Source organism: Thalassophryne amazonica, chromosome 5 (assembly GCF_902500255.1).
Source record: "Thalassophryne amazonica chromosome 5, fThaAma1.1, whole genome shotgun sequence".
Classification (NCBI taxonomy): domain Eukaryota; kingdom Metazoa; phylum Chordata; class Actinopteri; order Batrachoidiformes; family Batrachoididae; genus Thalassophryne; species Thalassophryne amazonica.
Genome location: NC_047107.1, coordinates 65,549,511 through 65,568,541, shown reverse-complemented (window position 1 = coordinate 65,568,541; position 19,031 = coordinate 65,549,511). Strand labels below are relative to the sequence as shown.

Genomic DNA, 19,031 nt, shown 5'->3' with positions numbered 1-19,031 from the left:
GTTCACCACAAAATACACCACAGAGAAAAATACTTTATAAGCTGTTTTTTATTAATTTGAACTTCTATTGTACAATCTTGAATGCGATGATATGTTATGATAAGTAACAGAGAACATTTGAAATGTCTGTGGCTAAAACAAATGAACACCTTTGCTACACCTTGCTGAATCTGTGTCCAATGTGTCTAGCTGAGTCACTTGTTGCTTCATTGCTATGCTGGTGACACTCAGTTAGACATGCTGATAACCACTGGCAATCTCGTACACATAAAATCCTTAGAGGATTACCTTGTGTCATTAAAAAGCTATCCAGCTTTTTACTGTCCAGCAATGTCTTATTTTTAAACTCCGACAAGACTGATCCAGTGGTCCAGTGAGACATCAGCATCAGTTTGACCAGCTAACGCTTATAGCCTAGGCTCCTGTATCATACAATTACACTGACAAAGTGAGGAACCTCAGGGTAATTTTGATCCCACGTTGTCCTTTGACCTCCACATTAGCGATATTATGAGGACTGCTTTCTTCCACCTGCGAAATATAGCAAAGACTCATCCCATCCTGTCTATGGCTGATGCTGAGACCCTGATTCATGTGTTTGTCTCTTCTAGATTGGACTACTGCAATGTTCTATTTTTTGGTTTACCGCAGTTCAGCATTAGGGGTCTCCAATTGGTTCAAAAAGCTGCTGCCAGACTCTTGACAGGAAGCAGAAAGTTCGACCACATTAAACCCATTTTGGCATCTCATCGTTGGCTTCCTGTCCCTGTGAGGTCGGATTTTAAGGTTCTGTTGCTAACCTATAAAATTATTCATGGACAAGCACCCCTATAGCTGACCTAATTAAACACTATGTACTGGCCTGGGCTCTGCGTTCTCAAGACTACTTTGTGTCCCTAGGGTGAATAAAAAGTTTGCGGGCCACAGAGCTTTCTCTTATCTTGCTTCTATTTTGTGGAATGATGTCCCTGTATGGAGATAAAACAGTCAGATTCTGTAGAGACATTCAAGTCCAGACTTAAGATGCCTCTATATTCCCTCTTGTATAGTTAACATACTTGCATAGTATGGAACTATGCTTCGTGTCCCTTTATTGTATTAGCAATGAAACAGGTCTCAGCCTAACTCCATCTAAATTCTGGGTGTGCTAGTAAAGCTTAGGGCTAGCGGCCAGCAATCACCTTATTCTATCTGCTTTCCTGCCGACTTACTGTTGGTGAACTCATACCTAAGGCACAGTTTTTCCAACCGACTGATTTTGCTCTTTTTCTCTCTGTCTGAGGTATTGATGACGTCACACAAGACTGATGGTTGCACACAGCAGGGTGCTGGATTTACCACAAGATGCCATGGCTGAAGCTGACGCAGCACACTGAAGTCTGCTTTTGGAATAAACTCTCGCACAGTGACAGGCTCACTGATGTTGTGATGGATGGACGCTGCCCCTGCTCCCCATGGTGCTGGATGACCCCCTTCTGTGGCACAAATGCTTGCGTGGTCATCTCAATAATGCAACTCCTTTTTTATATTACTCCTATACTACTATATTACTACTATATTATATTGGTTTTCTGTTTCCTGTTTCTTCAACTTTGTAAAAACTTTGCAAAAATCTTGTAATTGTTAGAATGACCTAAGCAATGGGTCACCCCTCTGAGCCTGGTCTGCTTGAGGTTTCTTCCTCAAATCATCAGAGGGAGTTTTTCCTTATCACTGTCACCTGCGTGCTTGCTCAAGGGGTTTGGTAAGGTTAGACCTTACTTGTGTGAAGTGCCTTGAGGCAGCTTTGTTGTAATTTGTCACTATATAAATGAAAATACATTGAATTGTAATGGAAAAAGTAGTCTTGCTGTGATTCACATGCAGGGACAAATCCAGGATTTTGTTAAGGAGCGTGGATTGTGAAGGAGTTGGTTCTCTAGGGAACATTTCATCTTTCACCTCATGAAATATTCTTACCATTGCACTCATAAACATTCATTATTTGTGTACTACAACACGAAAATATGTGATACTATGTGTGAGCTGGTTGTTTGGTGCCTTCTCAAGTTCAGTCAACTTAAAATTTTAAAGAAGCCAGGAAATGCTGCAGCTCTTTATGCCTGATGGGAGATAGGGCACAGGTTTGACTAGTATATTTCAAGACATCAATCACGTGATCAACTTTTATTTGTAATAGCTGCCGTTCAGTAGGCGGGGCACTAATCGAGACAAACGTGCTAAAACAACAACGGTTGCTTCCAATGTCCTCAGAAAGTGACTCAAAGTTGAGAAATTGCGATCGTGATTACCTGAGGCGTCACTAGAGATCGTAATTGTGGCTATTTAAAATATATTTTGAAAGATCTTCTCAGCTAAATTATTATTCCAAGTCTCATTGTGTTTGCTGAGATCTAATTACGGGTCGCCATTTCAGACTGTTAAACGGCATGTCTTGTTAAATGTTCGTCTGTGCGCGCGCCCGCCCATGTTTGTTTGTGCGTCTCCGTTCTTGCGCACGCACAACTTGAGCCCACGTTACTTTGATTGACAGCTGAGCGTCGCCTTCGCTCTCCGCGCGGCTCCGCCCCCCGCGCGCTTGAATGGCAGCTACATGCGTCACCTCGATTGGCCAGAACCCACGTAGCTCAACTAGGTCAACAGGCGCGAGGCGATTTTCGGCAAGGCGATTGGTCGAAAGCAAAAACTACCAGCGTGAGCCCCACGTGGTGCTGCGGCTGTGATTGGTTCCGAGTCGTTTTGTGGGCCGGCCTTAGTTCGGGTTAGCGTGAAACCGCGTGAGAAAGTTGCCGTCGAGGTGAAGCGGAGACAGAACGAGGACGGTGCTCTCTGTTGTGAATGTCTCTTATTTTGTTTTTCCAAAACAACTTATCCCCCCACCTCTCCACACAACTTTATCTCAAAACTGCAGCGTGTAAACAAGGAAGTAAATATTTATTGTTTGTTTTGTTTGACCGTTCGACCGCCAACAAGCCGCCGCGGGGAGTCCGGTGGGAAACTCTTCACCGTGGATGTGCTTCTGATGTTTTTGGCTGTTTGTTTCCTCGGAATCTGTCGGAGCCCCCACAAAACAAGCGGTGTGTTTCTTTTTTCACTCCTCACCTGCTCTCCGTGTGCTAACGAGCCGCTTCCCGTCTTTTTCCGCCTGGTTTGCGGCTGTCGGAGGACGCGGACACGCGGACGTCGTTAAACGGACGCTGAACTGCGGGGCGGCTGGTCTTGTTTGAAATTAACGACGGTTGGTCGTCGTCATAAAGGAGGATGGATTTATCTCCGTGATTCAGCGCATCCTGACGGAGATAACGATGTTTCCCCAGGGACGACACCCGGTAACTCTCCCTCCTTCTTCCCGTTTTAAACTGTTGCTTCACCCCTTATTATCGGTGCTGCAGCACATTTCGAGACCCATCACATATGTGACTTTGTGAAATTTTTTTTTTAAACTTCAGGTTTGCTTGAAAGGTCAAACATATTTCATTAAGCTGATCATTATTATTATTTATTTTTTTAGTTTTAGTAAGTGGATGCTTAAGTGTGTTTACAGTTCAAGATGTAACCATCATCATTTATGTGTTGATTAGCTTGTTATTTCGTTTTTTCATCCTGAAACTGACTCAATTATTGGAGTACCATCAACGTTATCTTGAGTGTAGGACCATATGTACACTGGGCCAGTTTTACTCTGCAAAATGTATAGAGGAAAAATGCACATTAACATTTCCCACAGTCCAGCAACCATCGAGGTTTCTTTTGTTGTTGTTGTTGTCCAGCAGTCGAACCCCAACAGACTTTTAATGCAGTCATATAAAACGGAAAATGTGCAAATGTTAACATAAAGCCAATTAAAATCTGTAGGTTTTCCATCTGTGACTGGCTGTTGATTTTTTTTTTTTGTCTGAATACCAGATTAATCATTTCAGCTCTACACATATTGATATGGATTTAAGTATTGCATGGGGTTGTGCAGTGGTTCCAGTATGGCCCCAGGGGTTCTACCAGATATCTGCTGTTCTTCCAGTGCTTCTGATCGTTGGACAAATTACGCAGGGCTTTTGTTCCAGCATTGAGTGATGGAACTGCTGTTGAGCTGGTATCAGTTGCTGATACAGTCAAGCGTACTCTGAACCCTAACTCTTGACCCTAATCTTAACCTATATCAGCACCAGAGCTCAGACACGTAGGTGGCTGCTTGTTCAGATGGTCGCTGCACATACAAGCTGGGACGAGTATGGATGTAATAGTTGGACAGGTGCTGACGTGGGTTCAGAATGTCCATGTTTTATTGACATTTGGTCAGTCTTGTATTGAATAGTACTGGGTAACACATTTTGCCGTCAAAGTTATCAAACTGACCCTATTTAAAGATACACTGGAGACAGACACCATTTTTGGCAGGAGGTGCTAATATGCACAAGTAAGTATTGTAAAAAAAGAAAAAAATTAACCCATATTTGAAGTAGCTCCTATTCAAATTAGAGGATTTGGTGTTGCACCTGTTTTTGCCCATACAGTCTGACCTCTGATCTACACATTGTCTCTCTTTAACCTTTGTCTTGTTCATGTACCAGGGCCCAACTTTTTCCCCACAATGAGACTCAGCATCTGCCCAGAGGAGCAGTCTAGGTTGTTCAATAACAATTAATAAAAAAAGATGTTTACAGTATTTGTGAGCCTGCAGTCTGTGAAAGCATAAGATGTATATTGTGGACTGAGATGTGTCATGTTGATGATCCTGCGCGTGTGTGTTTCAGACGCCCCACCAGGCCCCAGGCCAGCCCTTCAAGTTCACTATACCAGAATCACTGGACCGCATCAAAGAGGAGTTCCAGTTCCTCCAGGCACAGTACCACAGGTGAGTAATACAAACACACATTCACATGCATGGCTGACGACCAGCATGATGGTCAGTGATCTGACATTTACATCCATAACATGACATCTCGCCTTAACCTAAGAAAAGTGAGACATTAAAAATGGGAAGTAGAAATACATTGACTCAGTCTGTTTTCTGTATGAGCGATATATAATCAGGAGCATAAGCTTTCCAGGAGTCAGGCCAGCGAGAGGTCGACTGCAAAATGATACTGGATGTAGGAAGTGGACCGATTGTTAGCAAAGCAGAAAAGAACGGGTGCAATGGGCCTCAAGATTGAGCAGCTTAGGTTTGGTTTTTCAGTATGTTGCTCAGGGACACTTTGTATAACTGCAGTCAGGTACTGAACCCAACTGCTCTTTCGGTTACAGGAAAGCTCTACTAATTGAACTATATAGTCTTGGTAAAACTATTGAAATGAAATATATTCAGATATGTGAAAGATATTATCATCTCACTGATATTATAAATAGTTATTTAAAATATTGAGAATTGGGAGGCAGTGTTTAAGTTTCTTTGGCATACAATGACGGCATGAAAGTTTTGAGAATGACTGCCCTGCAGTCATCGCTCCCCCCAACCAGAATATCATAATATACAAAATCCAGGCTCTGTCCTCAAGTTAACAAGTAAACCTGGATTAGGTTTGCATACACACATGCAGCAGACCTAGCCATCAGTGTTAGCACCTACACTGCGGTAGGTCTCACTTTTGGTGATGGTTTGGAGCCAGAGGGTGGCGTGTGGGCTCAGGGTTTCATAAATCACTCCTTATTTTCCTCTGCTTGGAGTTGTGTGTTAGGTCATGAGGCTGTGTGTCTCTGTCTGCGGCTGTCTGTTTTCTTTGTGTGTATGTAGGGTTACTTATGGAATTGGGGAGGGGTGCAACAGGTGGAGCATGCTGACCTACTAACAGGCTGCTTTGTTTCTGGTTAACATCACACTCCCTCTCTTACACACAGATGTAAAATGATGTTAAAGTGAACATGTTCGAAGCAGCCATCAGACCGTGGCTGTCAACAGACTCACTTTCTCTGTTCCTTGTACTCTGTGTCTTGCAGCATTTGTTTGTCTTTGCATTGGTGGGTGCTTTAATAAGGGGTGGGCGACATGGGAATAAATCCTTTATAGTATCAGTTTGTGCTCTTTATCATTGTTTTTGTACTGTTGTAAGAAAAGCAGGATTAACAAGCTATTCTTCATTCATAGTCGGTCCTTTGAGTTATTTTTGAATCATGCAGAAGTTGTTTCTTCACCACTGGCCTCAAACACCTTGCATAAGAAGCTAAGAGAGTGCATTTGTCACAGCCACTGACAACACCAGGTGATTTCACTGATGAACTCCACTTTGATTAGAGGAGAGGAGCTCATCAGGTAAACCTCCTGCTCATGTGATTCGTACAAATAAGAACCTGCACCCACTTTACCTTTTGTGGAATGACTTTGACCCCAGTGATCTACATCATCACATACAAATAATCAATGTTTGAGTTCAATGGTACAAATATTTCATGAGGTGAAAGCTGGTACATACCATTCATCGAGGCTTTGACTTCAGACTTCCATTAAAAAAAAAAGACTTTGAGTAGTTCCTCAATCCAGCCAAAAATCAGATCAGCTTTTCATTTGAACAGTTGCATCCAGACTGTTTACAGCAAAGTGGATTTTGTGTGTGTGTGTTTTCAAAGAATTGGCAGCATTGGTTAGCTCAATCAAATCATCGTCTTGGTAGAGCCGTTGTCCCCCGAGCAAGCACATGCAACCGTGTTGGTGCTTGTGCGTGCGTGTACTACCAAAAAAAAAAAAAAGAAAAAAAGACACTACATTCTCAGTGCAGCAAAAAAAAATCATGTCAGAAATTAGTTCAGCTTTTCATTCTTTCTTCCTGCTAACAGCCTCCAGACAGCACAGTGGATTTGCTTCATTGTGTGTGTGTGTGCGCGCGTGTGTGTGCACGTGTGCAGAGTGCAATGGTACCAAATGTATGGAACCAAATTTGCACTCTAAATGCAATGCAACACAAATGGGATGAATGAATCCATGTCATGTGACATACAAAGCACCAGTCAAATGACAAGGATACACTCAGCCGTTATATAATATCTTTTAATGTCTAAAATGTGTGCTATCATTTATAGGTCAAAAATTACATCTATTATAAAAACGAGGGTGAAAAAATTAAATGAACTGGTTTTATGGTTTCTTTACTTTTTCAGTCTCAAGCTGGAGTGTGAGAAGCTGGCCAGTGAAAAGACTGAGATGCAGAGACACTACGTCATGGTGAGATTTATGTAACGCTCCTTTTTTTAAAAATTCATCCGAACATTGTGCATCTTGGTGAAATGGCAGCATCTGCCCTGCTAACGTGTGTGATGAAGATGAAGTGTCTGTACTGTCTGCATTGGCTTTGGAACTGGCAAATGTTTCCAGAAGCAGGCATGTGAAAATGATTTCCTGTAAAACCTGTGTATCACCTGAACACACTGTCAGGATGATGAACAAATGGCAAATGCATCATTTTTTAAAAAGTGCGGTTATTGCGCACACTTTCCTTATGCAATCATGCAAAATAGAAGGATTACACTTCAGAAACTGCAAGTCATCAGATTTCATTAATTTTGAATACATACAAGTATTTTGGTTGACTAAATATTTCAGTAGTTAGTTAGTTTAGTTAAATAAAGAGCAATAAAGCATTATATTTCAGTGATGTGCTGTAAATTTACACAATGCACCACAATATTTATAATAATAGCTTTGCACACAAGTGTGTATAGTCAAAATCCACTTCTGTACTTCATGAATCATGAATGATCATGAAGGTAGTTTCACTGGATATATTTTCCAACATGACTGTAATGTCAGCAGCTTTACTTGAAATACATGAATTAATGTGCATCTGACACCTTTAGTCTGACACACAAACATTAAACCAATATCCTTGTGAAAGGTGCACAAACATGTTCATCAACAAATGTCAGCTTTATGAAAATGATGATGCCACCAAAGAATCTAATGTGGTTCAACAATTTATATTGAAACCCCTGTTGGGTCAAAGATATTAACTAATTTTTTTTGTAATAGACGGAGAGAGAGAGCGAGTTATGAGTGGTTCAAAGAATAATTGTCTTTATATTTGATTAATCTGTCATTTACTTTTATGATTCATTAATTAATCATTTAGTCAATAAAATGTCCAAAACAGTCATAAATGCCCATCACATGCTTTCAAAACCAAATTAGATTTCTTCAGACAACACTAAAATGTGGCATTTTCCAGCTGCTGGGGTCCTCAACACTGAGGTACCTGCATTGTGGATCATGCCCAGAGACGTGCACAAATAAGGTGGTCCTCTACAGCATGCCAAAAATAAACATGTGACTTTTTGAAGGTGCTTGCTGAAAAAAAATTGTTCATCTTGATGAGGAAATGTTTTGTGCATAATTTTGATATGACTATTCTGGAAATTGCAATGCATATCAGCGCAAACTAGCAATAATAATGTACCTGTTCACAAATAAAATACAAATTGAAACTACAATCCTTTCTCCTTCAGCTGACCACACAGTAGAGATTAAAAAAATTATTACATGCCACTGTCCACCTATTTGGTGAAAACTAACAGTCATGGTGAGTGGCGTTTGGTTCCGATTTTCTTTGCCTCTGGGAATTGATGCTGATGCCACTGAACAACTTGCATCAGGTATTGGTGCTACTGTTCATCCTTCGTTAGGATCTGATTGTAATCCTGGATAAGTGCAACGTCTTGCTCAGCAAAATCTTTGACAGCAGCAAAGTTATCCAGGACCTGCTGTGACGACTGGAATGATGGGTCATCCTTCCACTCTGAGGAGTCCTTGATGAGGAAGTCCATGTTGACGATGAATACCTCAAAAATGCAACCTGGGGCAGATGAAAAAGCCACGAATGAACTAATGCATCCATTCCATAACTCAAAATGTCTCTCGCATGTCACAATAAACAGGGGCCAGACGGCAGTGGTTAGGTTTTTTTTTTTTTTTTTTTTTCTTCTTTCTTTTCAAATCTCATGAAATTTCACCCAATTTTTTTTTTACTCCTAAAAGAACCAAAAAACGAAGACACACCTTGGAAAAAGTTGAAGTTTGTTTTTTGGGACCACCCTAATGTGGAACGCATGAGACATACACTGGCATATGTTGACAATATTGTGCATGCCCAAACTTTTTCGAGGTACTCTGCATATTACGAAGTATATCAGCGTGCGCCAACCTTAAGTTTTTTTTTCGGGACCTTTCTAGTGCACATATGGCCAAATTGTGGCTGATGTTCTCTCACAATACAAGTTCTACTCCTCATCTGAGTAAACAAAGTAACCATTTGTTTGACACAGTCATTCCAGTGGTACTCAGTGATCCTCCAAACAAACCTAGCAGCAAAGACTTCCAGCCGTCACCTTACTTCTTGGTGTCCAAATCTCAGAAGAACCATACAGGAAGAACCAAGACTTGGATTTTCATTCTGCTGCAAAGATATCAGTATCACCAACCACTTCTGTCCAAAAACCTTAGGATTCCCTAAGCTCTTCCAGGCATCTCTCAATCTCAAAGGGTGAGGACTCTGACACGTAAATGTCAACTGTTTCAACACTTTCTCTACCATTTTTGACGGCAGCCTATCGCAGGGCCACATATAGAGACACACACACACACACACACACACACACACACACACACACACACACACACACCCCTACGGTCAATTTAAAGTATCCAGTTCACCTAACATGCATGTCTTTGGATGCGGTAGGAAGTATGAGCACCTGGAGGGAACCCATACAGACACGGAGAGAACATACCAAATGGGAGATATTTGATGATTATAAAGAAACTCTCATTTAATGTGACTCAGGAAAAATAAATTGTTTCATAAAAGGTCCAAAAATGAGGTTGCAGATGTTTGACCTTTTTATTAAAGTCTTAGAAATATCAACCAATCTGATCATGTGACTTTGTGTCCTCAGTATTATGAGATGTCCTACGGCCTCAACATTGAAATGCATAAACAGGTATGGTGGTTTTTGTTTGCCTCTTGTCTACTTTTGTCTTTGTCTCTTCTTCACTGTCTTTGTGTCCTTTGAGTTTTGATGTATTTGCTTTGTGTGCCTGCTGACGTGCCGTATACACATGCACAAATACACTCGTATGTTTACTCGTGTGTATGTGTGTGCATGCGCGCACGCACATGCATGTGTGTTTTGTGTGTTTATTGGTGATCGATGGGTCTCTGTCTCCATTTCCCCAGTTAGGGCTGGGCGGCTGAGCCCAGAGGCAGAATGAATGGCTCTGTAGATTGATTGGTGCTGTCTAGGGGAGCAGCCTGCTTTATTACATTAGAGGAGAAGGGCTGGGGAGGATGGAGGAATCGATCATGGGAGTCTGGATGGGGGAGAAACAGTAGCGCTCTCGCTTGTGTACAGCGGTTTGCCAGACACACTGGATGTGCACATGAAACAGAATAATGAGGACACTTAGCTGTTGCCATACACACCCATACAGTAAGGCAGCAAAGGCATAAGTGTTATCAATATTTAGACAGCAACCCAGTAATTGTGTATATGCAAACAGGGAAAGTCAAACATGCGTTTGTGTACATAGACACAGGAAATGCAAGCACACGCCGGTGGTTAAATGTATGCATGTATGGATGAGAGTGAGAATTCACTCTCAGACTAATATTTTCCCACAGGAGCTAGTGCAGGGCTCAGGGCGTTTACCAGTAATTATCACAGCTATCGACCAGTCAGACCAGAGGAAATTGGAGGTGGATTGGCCTGGTAGCTTCACTGTCTTTCTTGCACCCCCTCCTATATTTCCTTCTCTCTGTCTCCCCTTCTCTGGTAATTTTAATCCCTTCATGTTTTTCTGTCATTCTCAATCTGTGCATCTTTAACTGGCTTTGATCCGGTTTCTCAGCTGACATAAAAATGTGCTTGTTTGATAGTTAAATGAAACTAGTGCATTTCCCATGGGGATCCATGGGCTCTAGATTGGGTAGTGTTTATAAAATAGGTAGATGACATTTTTCAAGGGTGGTAATAAATTATGACCTTAGACCTCAACAGTTTTTAGAGGAAGAACTCAGCCCTTTTATTTCCTGTTAATTGCATAATTTTTTAATGTTAATTTACTGTCTTATTGTATTTAGAAATTGTTTAAGTTCTTAACATATACTTACTATTACTATTCTTATTATTATCATCATCAGTTTTATTATTACTTGTATTTTGTCATTTGATTTTTTTTTTATTGACCTCAATTCAATTTCACTTTCTTTTGTCATCCATGTATTTTTAACATATTTACAATTATATTATGTACTTACATTGAACTTACTAAATAAAACCACGCACGCATACAGGTGCACAGACACCACTTCACTTTTAACATATAGATGATTTACTGCCCCCTAGTGGAATGGCGTGTGAGTCCAGAATGTAATTAGCAATGTCCCTTGTTCAGTGTTTACCGCAGTCTAGCATTAGGGGTCTCCAATTGGTTCATAATGCTGCAGCCAGACTTTTGACACGAAGCAGAAAGTTCGACCACATTACACCCATTTTGGCATCCCTTCACTGGCTTCCTGTCTCAGTGAGATCAGATTTTAAGGTTCTGCTACTAACCTATAAAATTATTCATGGACTGGTACCTCCCTACCTAGCTGACCTAATTAAACCTTACGTACTGGCCCGGGCTTACGTTCTCAGGGTGCAGGACTACTTTGTGTCTCTAACGTGAATAAGAAGTCTGCGGGTCACAGAGCTTTCTCTTATCGTGCCCCTGTTCTGTGGAATGATCTCCCTGCGTCAATAAAACAGTCAGATTCTGTGGAGATTTTCAAGTCCAGACTTAAGACGCACTTATTTTCCCTTTCATATGGCTAGCACACTGGTACAGTTTTGTTTTACGCTTTTTACTCTTTTAATTCATTTATTAGTATTTGGAGCGGGCTGCGGCCTCAACTTTACCTAAATTTTGGGTGTTTTAGTGAAGTTTAGGGCTAGTGGCCGGCGATCACCTTAGTATTTCTCTGTTTTTCTTGTTGTTTAATGCTGGCAAATTATACAGTATTTTTTGTCTTTCTGATGCCTGATTCTGTTTTTTCTCTCTGTTTAAGGTGCAGCTCCATCCAGAGATGGGAGTTGTATTTGTGTTGGCGATCCTGTCCTGTGCGCCAATAGCATTTCTTGTATGTTCGTACGTGAATTGTTCTGTGAATTGTTCTGTAATTTATATTTGTAGCATGGCCCAAGCAGAGGGTCACCCCTTTGAGTCTGGTCTGCTTGAGGTTTCTTCCTCAGAGGCAGTTTTTCCTTACCACTGTTGCTCTGGGGGTTGGTAAGGTTATACTTTACCCGTGTGAAGCGCTTTGAGGCAACTCTGTTGTGATTTGGCGCTATATAAATGAAAATAAATTGAAAATTGGAAAAAAAAGTGTTGTTAGCTAATATCCGTAGTTTCTCCAAAAATATTAGTGCTATCAATGTTCCATTTTGGCGGCGTTCATCCTTGACCCAAAATACATAAGCACACCAAACGGTAAATGTCAGCTCTCCCCAGTTTGTCCATGATCAAAGTTACGCGCATGCATAAATGTTCACAGACACCACTTTACTTTTAATATATTGTGGTGAGCTGCGTGAATGAATGAAAACCAAGCCAGATCTTTTTGTCTTTTCTGCATTCTGCCCCAAGCAGGTGCTTTTATTTTTACACACTCGCATACAGAGACAGTGGCGGAAGACATCAAACGCAGTACACTTCTCACTCGTGGTAATGGCAACATGACACTTAACTAAACTGAAAAACCAGGTGAACTACAAAAACACAATCAATGAATAATAACACTAACAACAGTGTTAAATTAACATGAACCCCAAAACCCTGAACTCCCATGGTGCATTGCAGAACAACATCCATTGTTCACTGGTGTTAAGTAATATCTCTGATTTCTCCAAAAATATTAGTGCTATCAACTTTCTGGTTTCGCAGCATTCATCCTTGACCCAAAATACATTAGTATACCAAAATGCAAATGTCAGCTGTCCTCAGTTTCTCCATGATCGAAGCACGCTACTTGGCTATTAATACATAGATTCACTTGCATATATTATGCGTCATGCTGAAATTCGGTGTTGCGGACCGAATGGTCCTCCCTAAAAATCGGTCCGCCTTTTGCATCTGCGCATGCGTCATTTGCTGCGGTTCATGGATTAAAACCTTGTTTCTGCTTAAAACTGCACTCCAGTCATCTATCTGAGTGACAGATATCTGAAGCTTTTGTACAGCAATCTTTTCCACATAAATTCAACATTATTTCATCATAAAAGGTGGCGGAAGCGATCAGAGCACCGAGGCTAAAGGAGCTACTAGCTCATCCATTCACTGCGTGTTGGTCATTTCAAAGCATCACGGAATTTCGCAGAGTTTCCGATTAAAATGGCCTAGTTTCTGCTTAAAATTGACTTTAGAATGATTTAAGTGGTTTTACCTTTGTCATTTGGTGGTTAATAATCCCATTAATCCATTTGATTCCTTTGAGTAAAGAGACTCCATCTTAGACGTGCTGCTATGGTCTGAAATGACGCATGCGCAGATGCCAAAGGCGGACCAATTTTTAGGGGCGTACTGTTCGGCCTGCGACACCGGTCCATAAACATCACAAATAGGATTGGTGACACTGGGCAGCCGTGGTGGAGTTCAGCACTCACCGGAACTAGCCCAATGTAATACACCATACTCCCACAGCACTCTCTATAGGACACCTCGAGGGTCCTGGCCCTATATCTTTCCAAGTCCACAAAACACATGTAGACTGGCTGGTCATACTCCTAAGACCATGCTCTCCTTCTGTGCAGAAAGGCAAGGCTCTCAATTTACTGGTCGATTTACTCTCCTATCCTCACCTATGGTCAAGAATGTTGGGTATTGGCCAAAAGAATAAGGTCGTGGATACGAGTGGCAGAAATGAGAGTCCTCCTTTGGATAGCTGGGCTTACACTCCTAGACAGTGTGAGAAGCTTGACTATCCAGGAGGGACTCAAAGTATAGCCGCTACTTCTTTGCATCAAAAGGAGCCAGCTGAGGTGGTTTGGTTATCTGGTGAGGATGGCCCCAATTGTCTCCCTTGGGAGGTCTTTCAGGCACGGCCAGCTGGGAGGAGGTCCAGGAAGACCCAACCCACTGGAGGGATTATACTTATTAGCTAGTTTGGGAACTCTGCGGGATCCCTTAGGAAGAGTTACAGGACTTGGTCAAGAATAACAGCATGTTGAAGCGCGCCGATATACTTCATAATACGCAGAGTACCTCGAAAAATTTTGGGCATACACAATATTTTTGATGTATGTCAGTGTAGGTCTCATATTCCGCAATTAGGGTGGTCCCGAAAAACAAACTTCAACTTTTTCAAGGTGCTTCTTCATTTTTTTTGGTTCCTTTAAGGGTAAATAAATAAATAAATAAATAAATTGAGTGAAATTTCATGAGATTTGGAAAAAAAACTAATCATTGCCGCTTGGCCCCTGTGTTTTGTGATGTGCGAGTGACATTTTGAGTTATGGACTGGATACATTCGTTCATTAGTCGCAGATTTTGTTACATCTGCCTCAGGTCCCATTTTTGAGGCATTCAACATGGACTTCGTCATCAAGACCCCCTCAGAGTGGGAGGATGACTGCTAACTAGAGCACAATAGGTGCTAATTAGAGCTATTGTTTAGTCACTAGCCTATAGCAGTCGGCCTCTCGGTAGGAGGGGTCTGGTTAGGTTAAAAACTCCAGCATTTGTTGGCTTCTGGTTTATTCTTCTCTACAAGAGTCAAGACAGAAGTCAGAATACCAGAGCAAGAATTTTAGCTGAGGAAGCTTCTGTGATTTGAAGCGAAATGTCCTCACGTCAAGCAACCCAGTCCAGTCGAAGATTGAAGCTTCTTTACTATGGAAACCACCTGGACAACTGAGAGCCAACACAGAAACTTATCCAGGATTACAATCAGATCCTAATGAAGGATTAACAGCAGAGTCAATACCTCCTGCAAGTTGTGGAGTGGCTTCAACGTTAGGGGCCCCATTTCAGTTTTGTGTGCCTTGTCAGACTAAACAAGTATTTTGATGTCAATCTCTATTTAAAGGGCATATCTGACTCCAATCAACACTGTCTTTTAAACAATTATATACCAGATTATGAATCATTACTTCAACTCTTTAACTTAGTCGAGTCCTGATGAAGCTGATAAAAATAAAATTAGCCATACAGCATCTGAAAAATGCACGCAGATTCAGAGATATTTTTTTAGCCATAGTGACGTAACCTAAGGTGCTGCCTGAAGGTCACTGTACCTGTGTTCCTTCAACTTTAGGATTTACTCCCGTATACACAGTCAATATGGGTTGTTTTTTTGTCTACAAATGTAATGTGGCTTTAATTTTATTTTCAAATCAAGTTCTTGTATTTTGCAATCAATAAATATCTGTCTTTGTCTCTTTGTAACAAACGGTGTATTCAGAAAAATACTAAAAAGACATTGCATACATCTCAAGAAGACTGAATAATAATGATTAGATATGTGAGTGGTATCTCGGATTTCACTCCTGCTGCTTTCACACACAGAGCCATGTAGAATTATTATTCCACTGTGTGGCACTCTGGAGAAAAATGAATGTCCCTTTGTCAGCCTGTGGATCCAGTGTCAGACACTGGTGCTACTGGTAGTGCTTAGCATGCTGTACCGTGGTGCATCCAGAGACACTGGTGCTACTGGTAGTCCTTAGCTTAGCATGCTGCGCCGTGGTGCAATCCACAAATATGGCTGTTCCATGTTTTTGGGAGAAGAAGCACGCTTTAAGAATTCTCTCTTGGCCACACGAAAAGAAAGGATAAAATCCATGTTTTGAAGACCATTCTCACGCTGTGCTAGGTTGCAGTTCTGCTGCTTTTCTGATATATACTATCAAAAACAACCCCCCATTTTCCTCCTCAAAATATTAACTTTGGAACATTTGTCCACCTAATAAGCAACACGAGTCATGTGACTACATTCTTGCAAAATACCCATTTTAACCATTTTGATGTAGTCATCATCATAGTCCACAAAAATACTGATTTCACACTCTAAAAAATGATGTCTCACACCCCCAATTCATTCTGTGGGCGTGACCTGAGATGAAGCCACCAAAATTCATATTCCTCACAGCTTAAGGTTTCTGAGTGTTCATCAGAGGCAGGTAAAATGAAATTAATTTCTCTGTGTTTATGACTTCTCTGGACATGTAGCACAAAAAATAAAATGAAATACAACACTGTTTTAAAACATCAATATTAATTCTTTCGTTCATTTGACATTTTATTTATGAGTGATACTTTAACAAAATTGGAATGGAAGTTTTCTTTTACAATTTGAATTTTTAGACAAAAATGACAGATCAGTTCAATGTGAAAATAACTTAGATTCCAAAATATTTTTTGCTTCCCCCCATTCTTATTCCATTTAGCTACATTTTAATTTTACTTCCATTTGAAGGTACTAATTTTTTTTCTGCGCCATTGTGCAGGAGATTCATCTCTGTCTATTGTGCATATACACTCACACATATAAAGCTCCAGAGGTGGTCATTAGCTTGGGCCTGCAGTTGTCAGAGCAACAGGCTTCTGTGGGCTGGGGGTACAGACAATACACACTAACAACTCACCTCCTGCTGGGGATGTACAGGGTGTTTGTGAGTGTGTATTGTTCAGTAATGCTGCATTTTATATCTGTAACAGGAAGCCTGTTCTTGGTTACCACACTGTGTGTTTGTGTGTCGATAGATAGACAGGTCTTTATTGATCCCTTGGGCAGTGTCCCTCAGGGAAGTTAATGAATTGTGTGTGTGTGTGTGTTATATATTAGTGCTGATGGTGTGTGTGTATATGAGGTCTGTCAATAAAGTATCGTACCTTTTTATTTTTTTCAAAAACTATATGGATTTCATTCATATGTTTTTATGTCAGACATGCTTGTACCCTCGTGCGCATGCCTGAGTTTTTCCACGCCTGTTGGTGACGTTATTCGCCTGTGAGCACGCCTTGGGAAGGAGTGGTCCCGCCCCTTCGTCGGATTTTCATTGTCTGGAAATGGCGGAATGAAAAGGACTTTTTTTCCATCAGAATTTTTTTAGAAGCTGTTAGAGACTGGCACCTGGAAACCATTCGAAAAATGTATCTGGCTTTCGGTGAAAATTTTACGGGCTTCACAGAGAATAAGGTCTGTTACTACAGCTTTAAGGAGCCCTTTAAGGACGCTCGGCGCGCCGCGCTCCGAGCTGTGACGACGCGGCACAAGCCACCGGACCATTTCTAAACAGATGGCTCTGTGGATACGAGACCGTCGTGTGCTCTTTCTCTGGTTATCACAAGAGCTGGACATCAGCCATTTTCCGGCAGATTTCACTTTTAACAAGAGATTTTGTCATGGAAAGCCGCGCGGAGGCTTCGCGCGTAAAGACCGATTCGCTTTGGAAGCGAGACAAAGGAACACCTCCGTTTCGGTGTGTCAGAGGACAAGTTTGGACATGTCTATCTCGGCTTTCAATGCTTACCAGTCCAGTAAGTATCAGTGAAACTGTGGAGAGCTGGACATGTCCAAAGTTGTCCTCTGACACACCGAAACGGAGGTGTTCCTTTGTCTCGCTTCCAAAGCGAATCGGTCTTTACGCGCGAAGCCTCCGTGCGGCTTTCCATGACAAAATCTCTTGTTAAAAGTGAAATCTGCCGGAAAATGGCTGATGTCCAGCTCTTGTGATAACCAGAGAAAGAGCACATGATGGTCTCGTATCCACAGAGCCATCCATTTAGAAATGGTCCGGTGGCTTGTGCCGCGTCGTCGCAGCTCGGAGCGCGGCGCCGAGCGTCCTTAAAGGGGTCCTTAAAGCTGTAGTAACAGATCTTATTCTCTGTGAAGCCCGTACAATTTTCACCGAAAGCCAGATAAATTTTTCGATTGGTTTCCAGGTGCCAGTCTCTAACAACTTCCGAAAAAATTCTGATGGAAAAAAAGTCCTTTTCATTCCGCCATTTCCAGACAATGAAAATCCGACAAAGGGACGGGACCACTCCTTCCCAAGGCGTGCTCACAGGCGAATAACGTCACCGACAGGCGTGGAAAAACTCACGCATGCGCACGAGGGTTCAAGCATGTATGACGTAAAAACATATGAATGAAATCCATATAGTTTTTGAAAAAATAAAAAGGACCGTTACTTTATTGACACACCTCGTATATAGCATGTATCCATTTTTCCCCCCATTCTGGAGCTTGAGTTAAAAATTTGTGCTGAGACGTTCCTTTACTGATAAAGCCCAGAGGTTCCTGAGCCATTGATACTTTAATTGGGAATTAGAGCTTCAGCCATTTGTGGTCTCAGCCTTGTTTGTGTGATCCTTTTTAGTTATGTCAGTTAGATTAGCTGAGTTGACCCAGCAGTAGCTCATCAGACTATTCTCAGAATTCCTAATCATTGACCTTCTACACAGGCCTTATGCTTGATCTTCTCAGAAGCGAGAGCGGTGATGGCCAAGTGGTTAAAGCGGTGAGCTTGTGACCAGATGATCCTCGGTTCAAATCTCCATCAGACAGGACAATCACTCAGGGCCCTTGGGCAATCTCCTTAATCCTCAAGCTGCGCTCTGTGTATAGTGAATGCCATGCATGGCAGCACCCTAATATTGGTGTGTGTGTGTGTGTGTCTCTGAGAGTGAGTGAGTGGATGAATGTTAGGCATTGCTGTAAAGACATTTGACCATAAAAGTGTGATATAATGCAGTCCAGCTATAGCTAGTGACGTTCTGCATTTAATAAGTTCTTATTTACATGTCCATGGGCAAAATTTGGTTGCTGTGATATTAACAGTATACTGAAAGCAATGACCGAGGAGCTGTCTATGGTGCTGCAAGAGTATGTTGTGGTTAAGGTTGCTCACTGAGATGCAGCAATTTATCTCAGTGAGCAAATGGACAAAATGTGCACATTTGGTGTTCCTGTTCTTGTGCAGACATACTGACAGCACCAACATATCTGAGGCTTAAGAGTAAGCCACATTCATCCATCCATTTTGTAACCTACTTGTTCCAAATTTAGGGT

General features: G+C 41.6%; 1 protein-coding gene across 4 annotated transcripts in view; it reads left to right on the top strand.

Moving 5' to 3' along the window:
- Positions 1-2,791: 2,791 nt before the first annotated feature.
- The window catches only part of LOC117510663 (transducin-like enhancer protein 1), a 106,581-nt gene continuing 90,341 nt past the window's right edge, over positions 2,792-19,031 (top strand). For all 4 annotated transcript variants that reach the window (XM_034170467.1, XM_034170466.1, XM_034170465.1 and 1 more), the window contains exons 1-4: positions 2,792-3,329; positions 4,752-4,852; positions 7,090-7,153; positions 9,877-9,921. In XM_034170467.1, the coding sequence (XP_034026358.1) occupies positions 3,306-3,329; positions 4,752-4,852; positions 7,090-7,153; positions 9,877-9,921 (234 nt within the window). In that variant the 5' untranslated portion in view covers positions 2,792-3,305. The remainder of the gene's footprint in view (positions 3,330-4,751; positions 4,853-7,089; positions 7,154-9,876; positions 9,922-19,031) is intronic.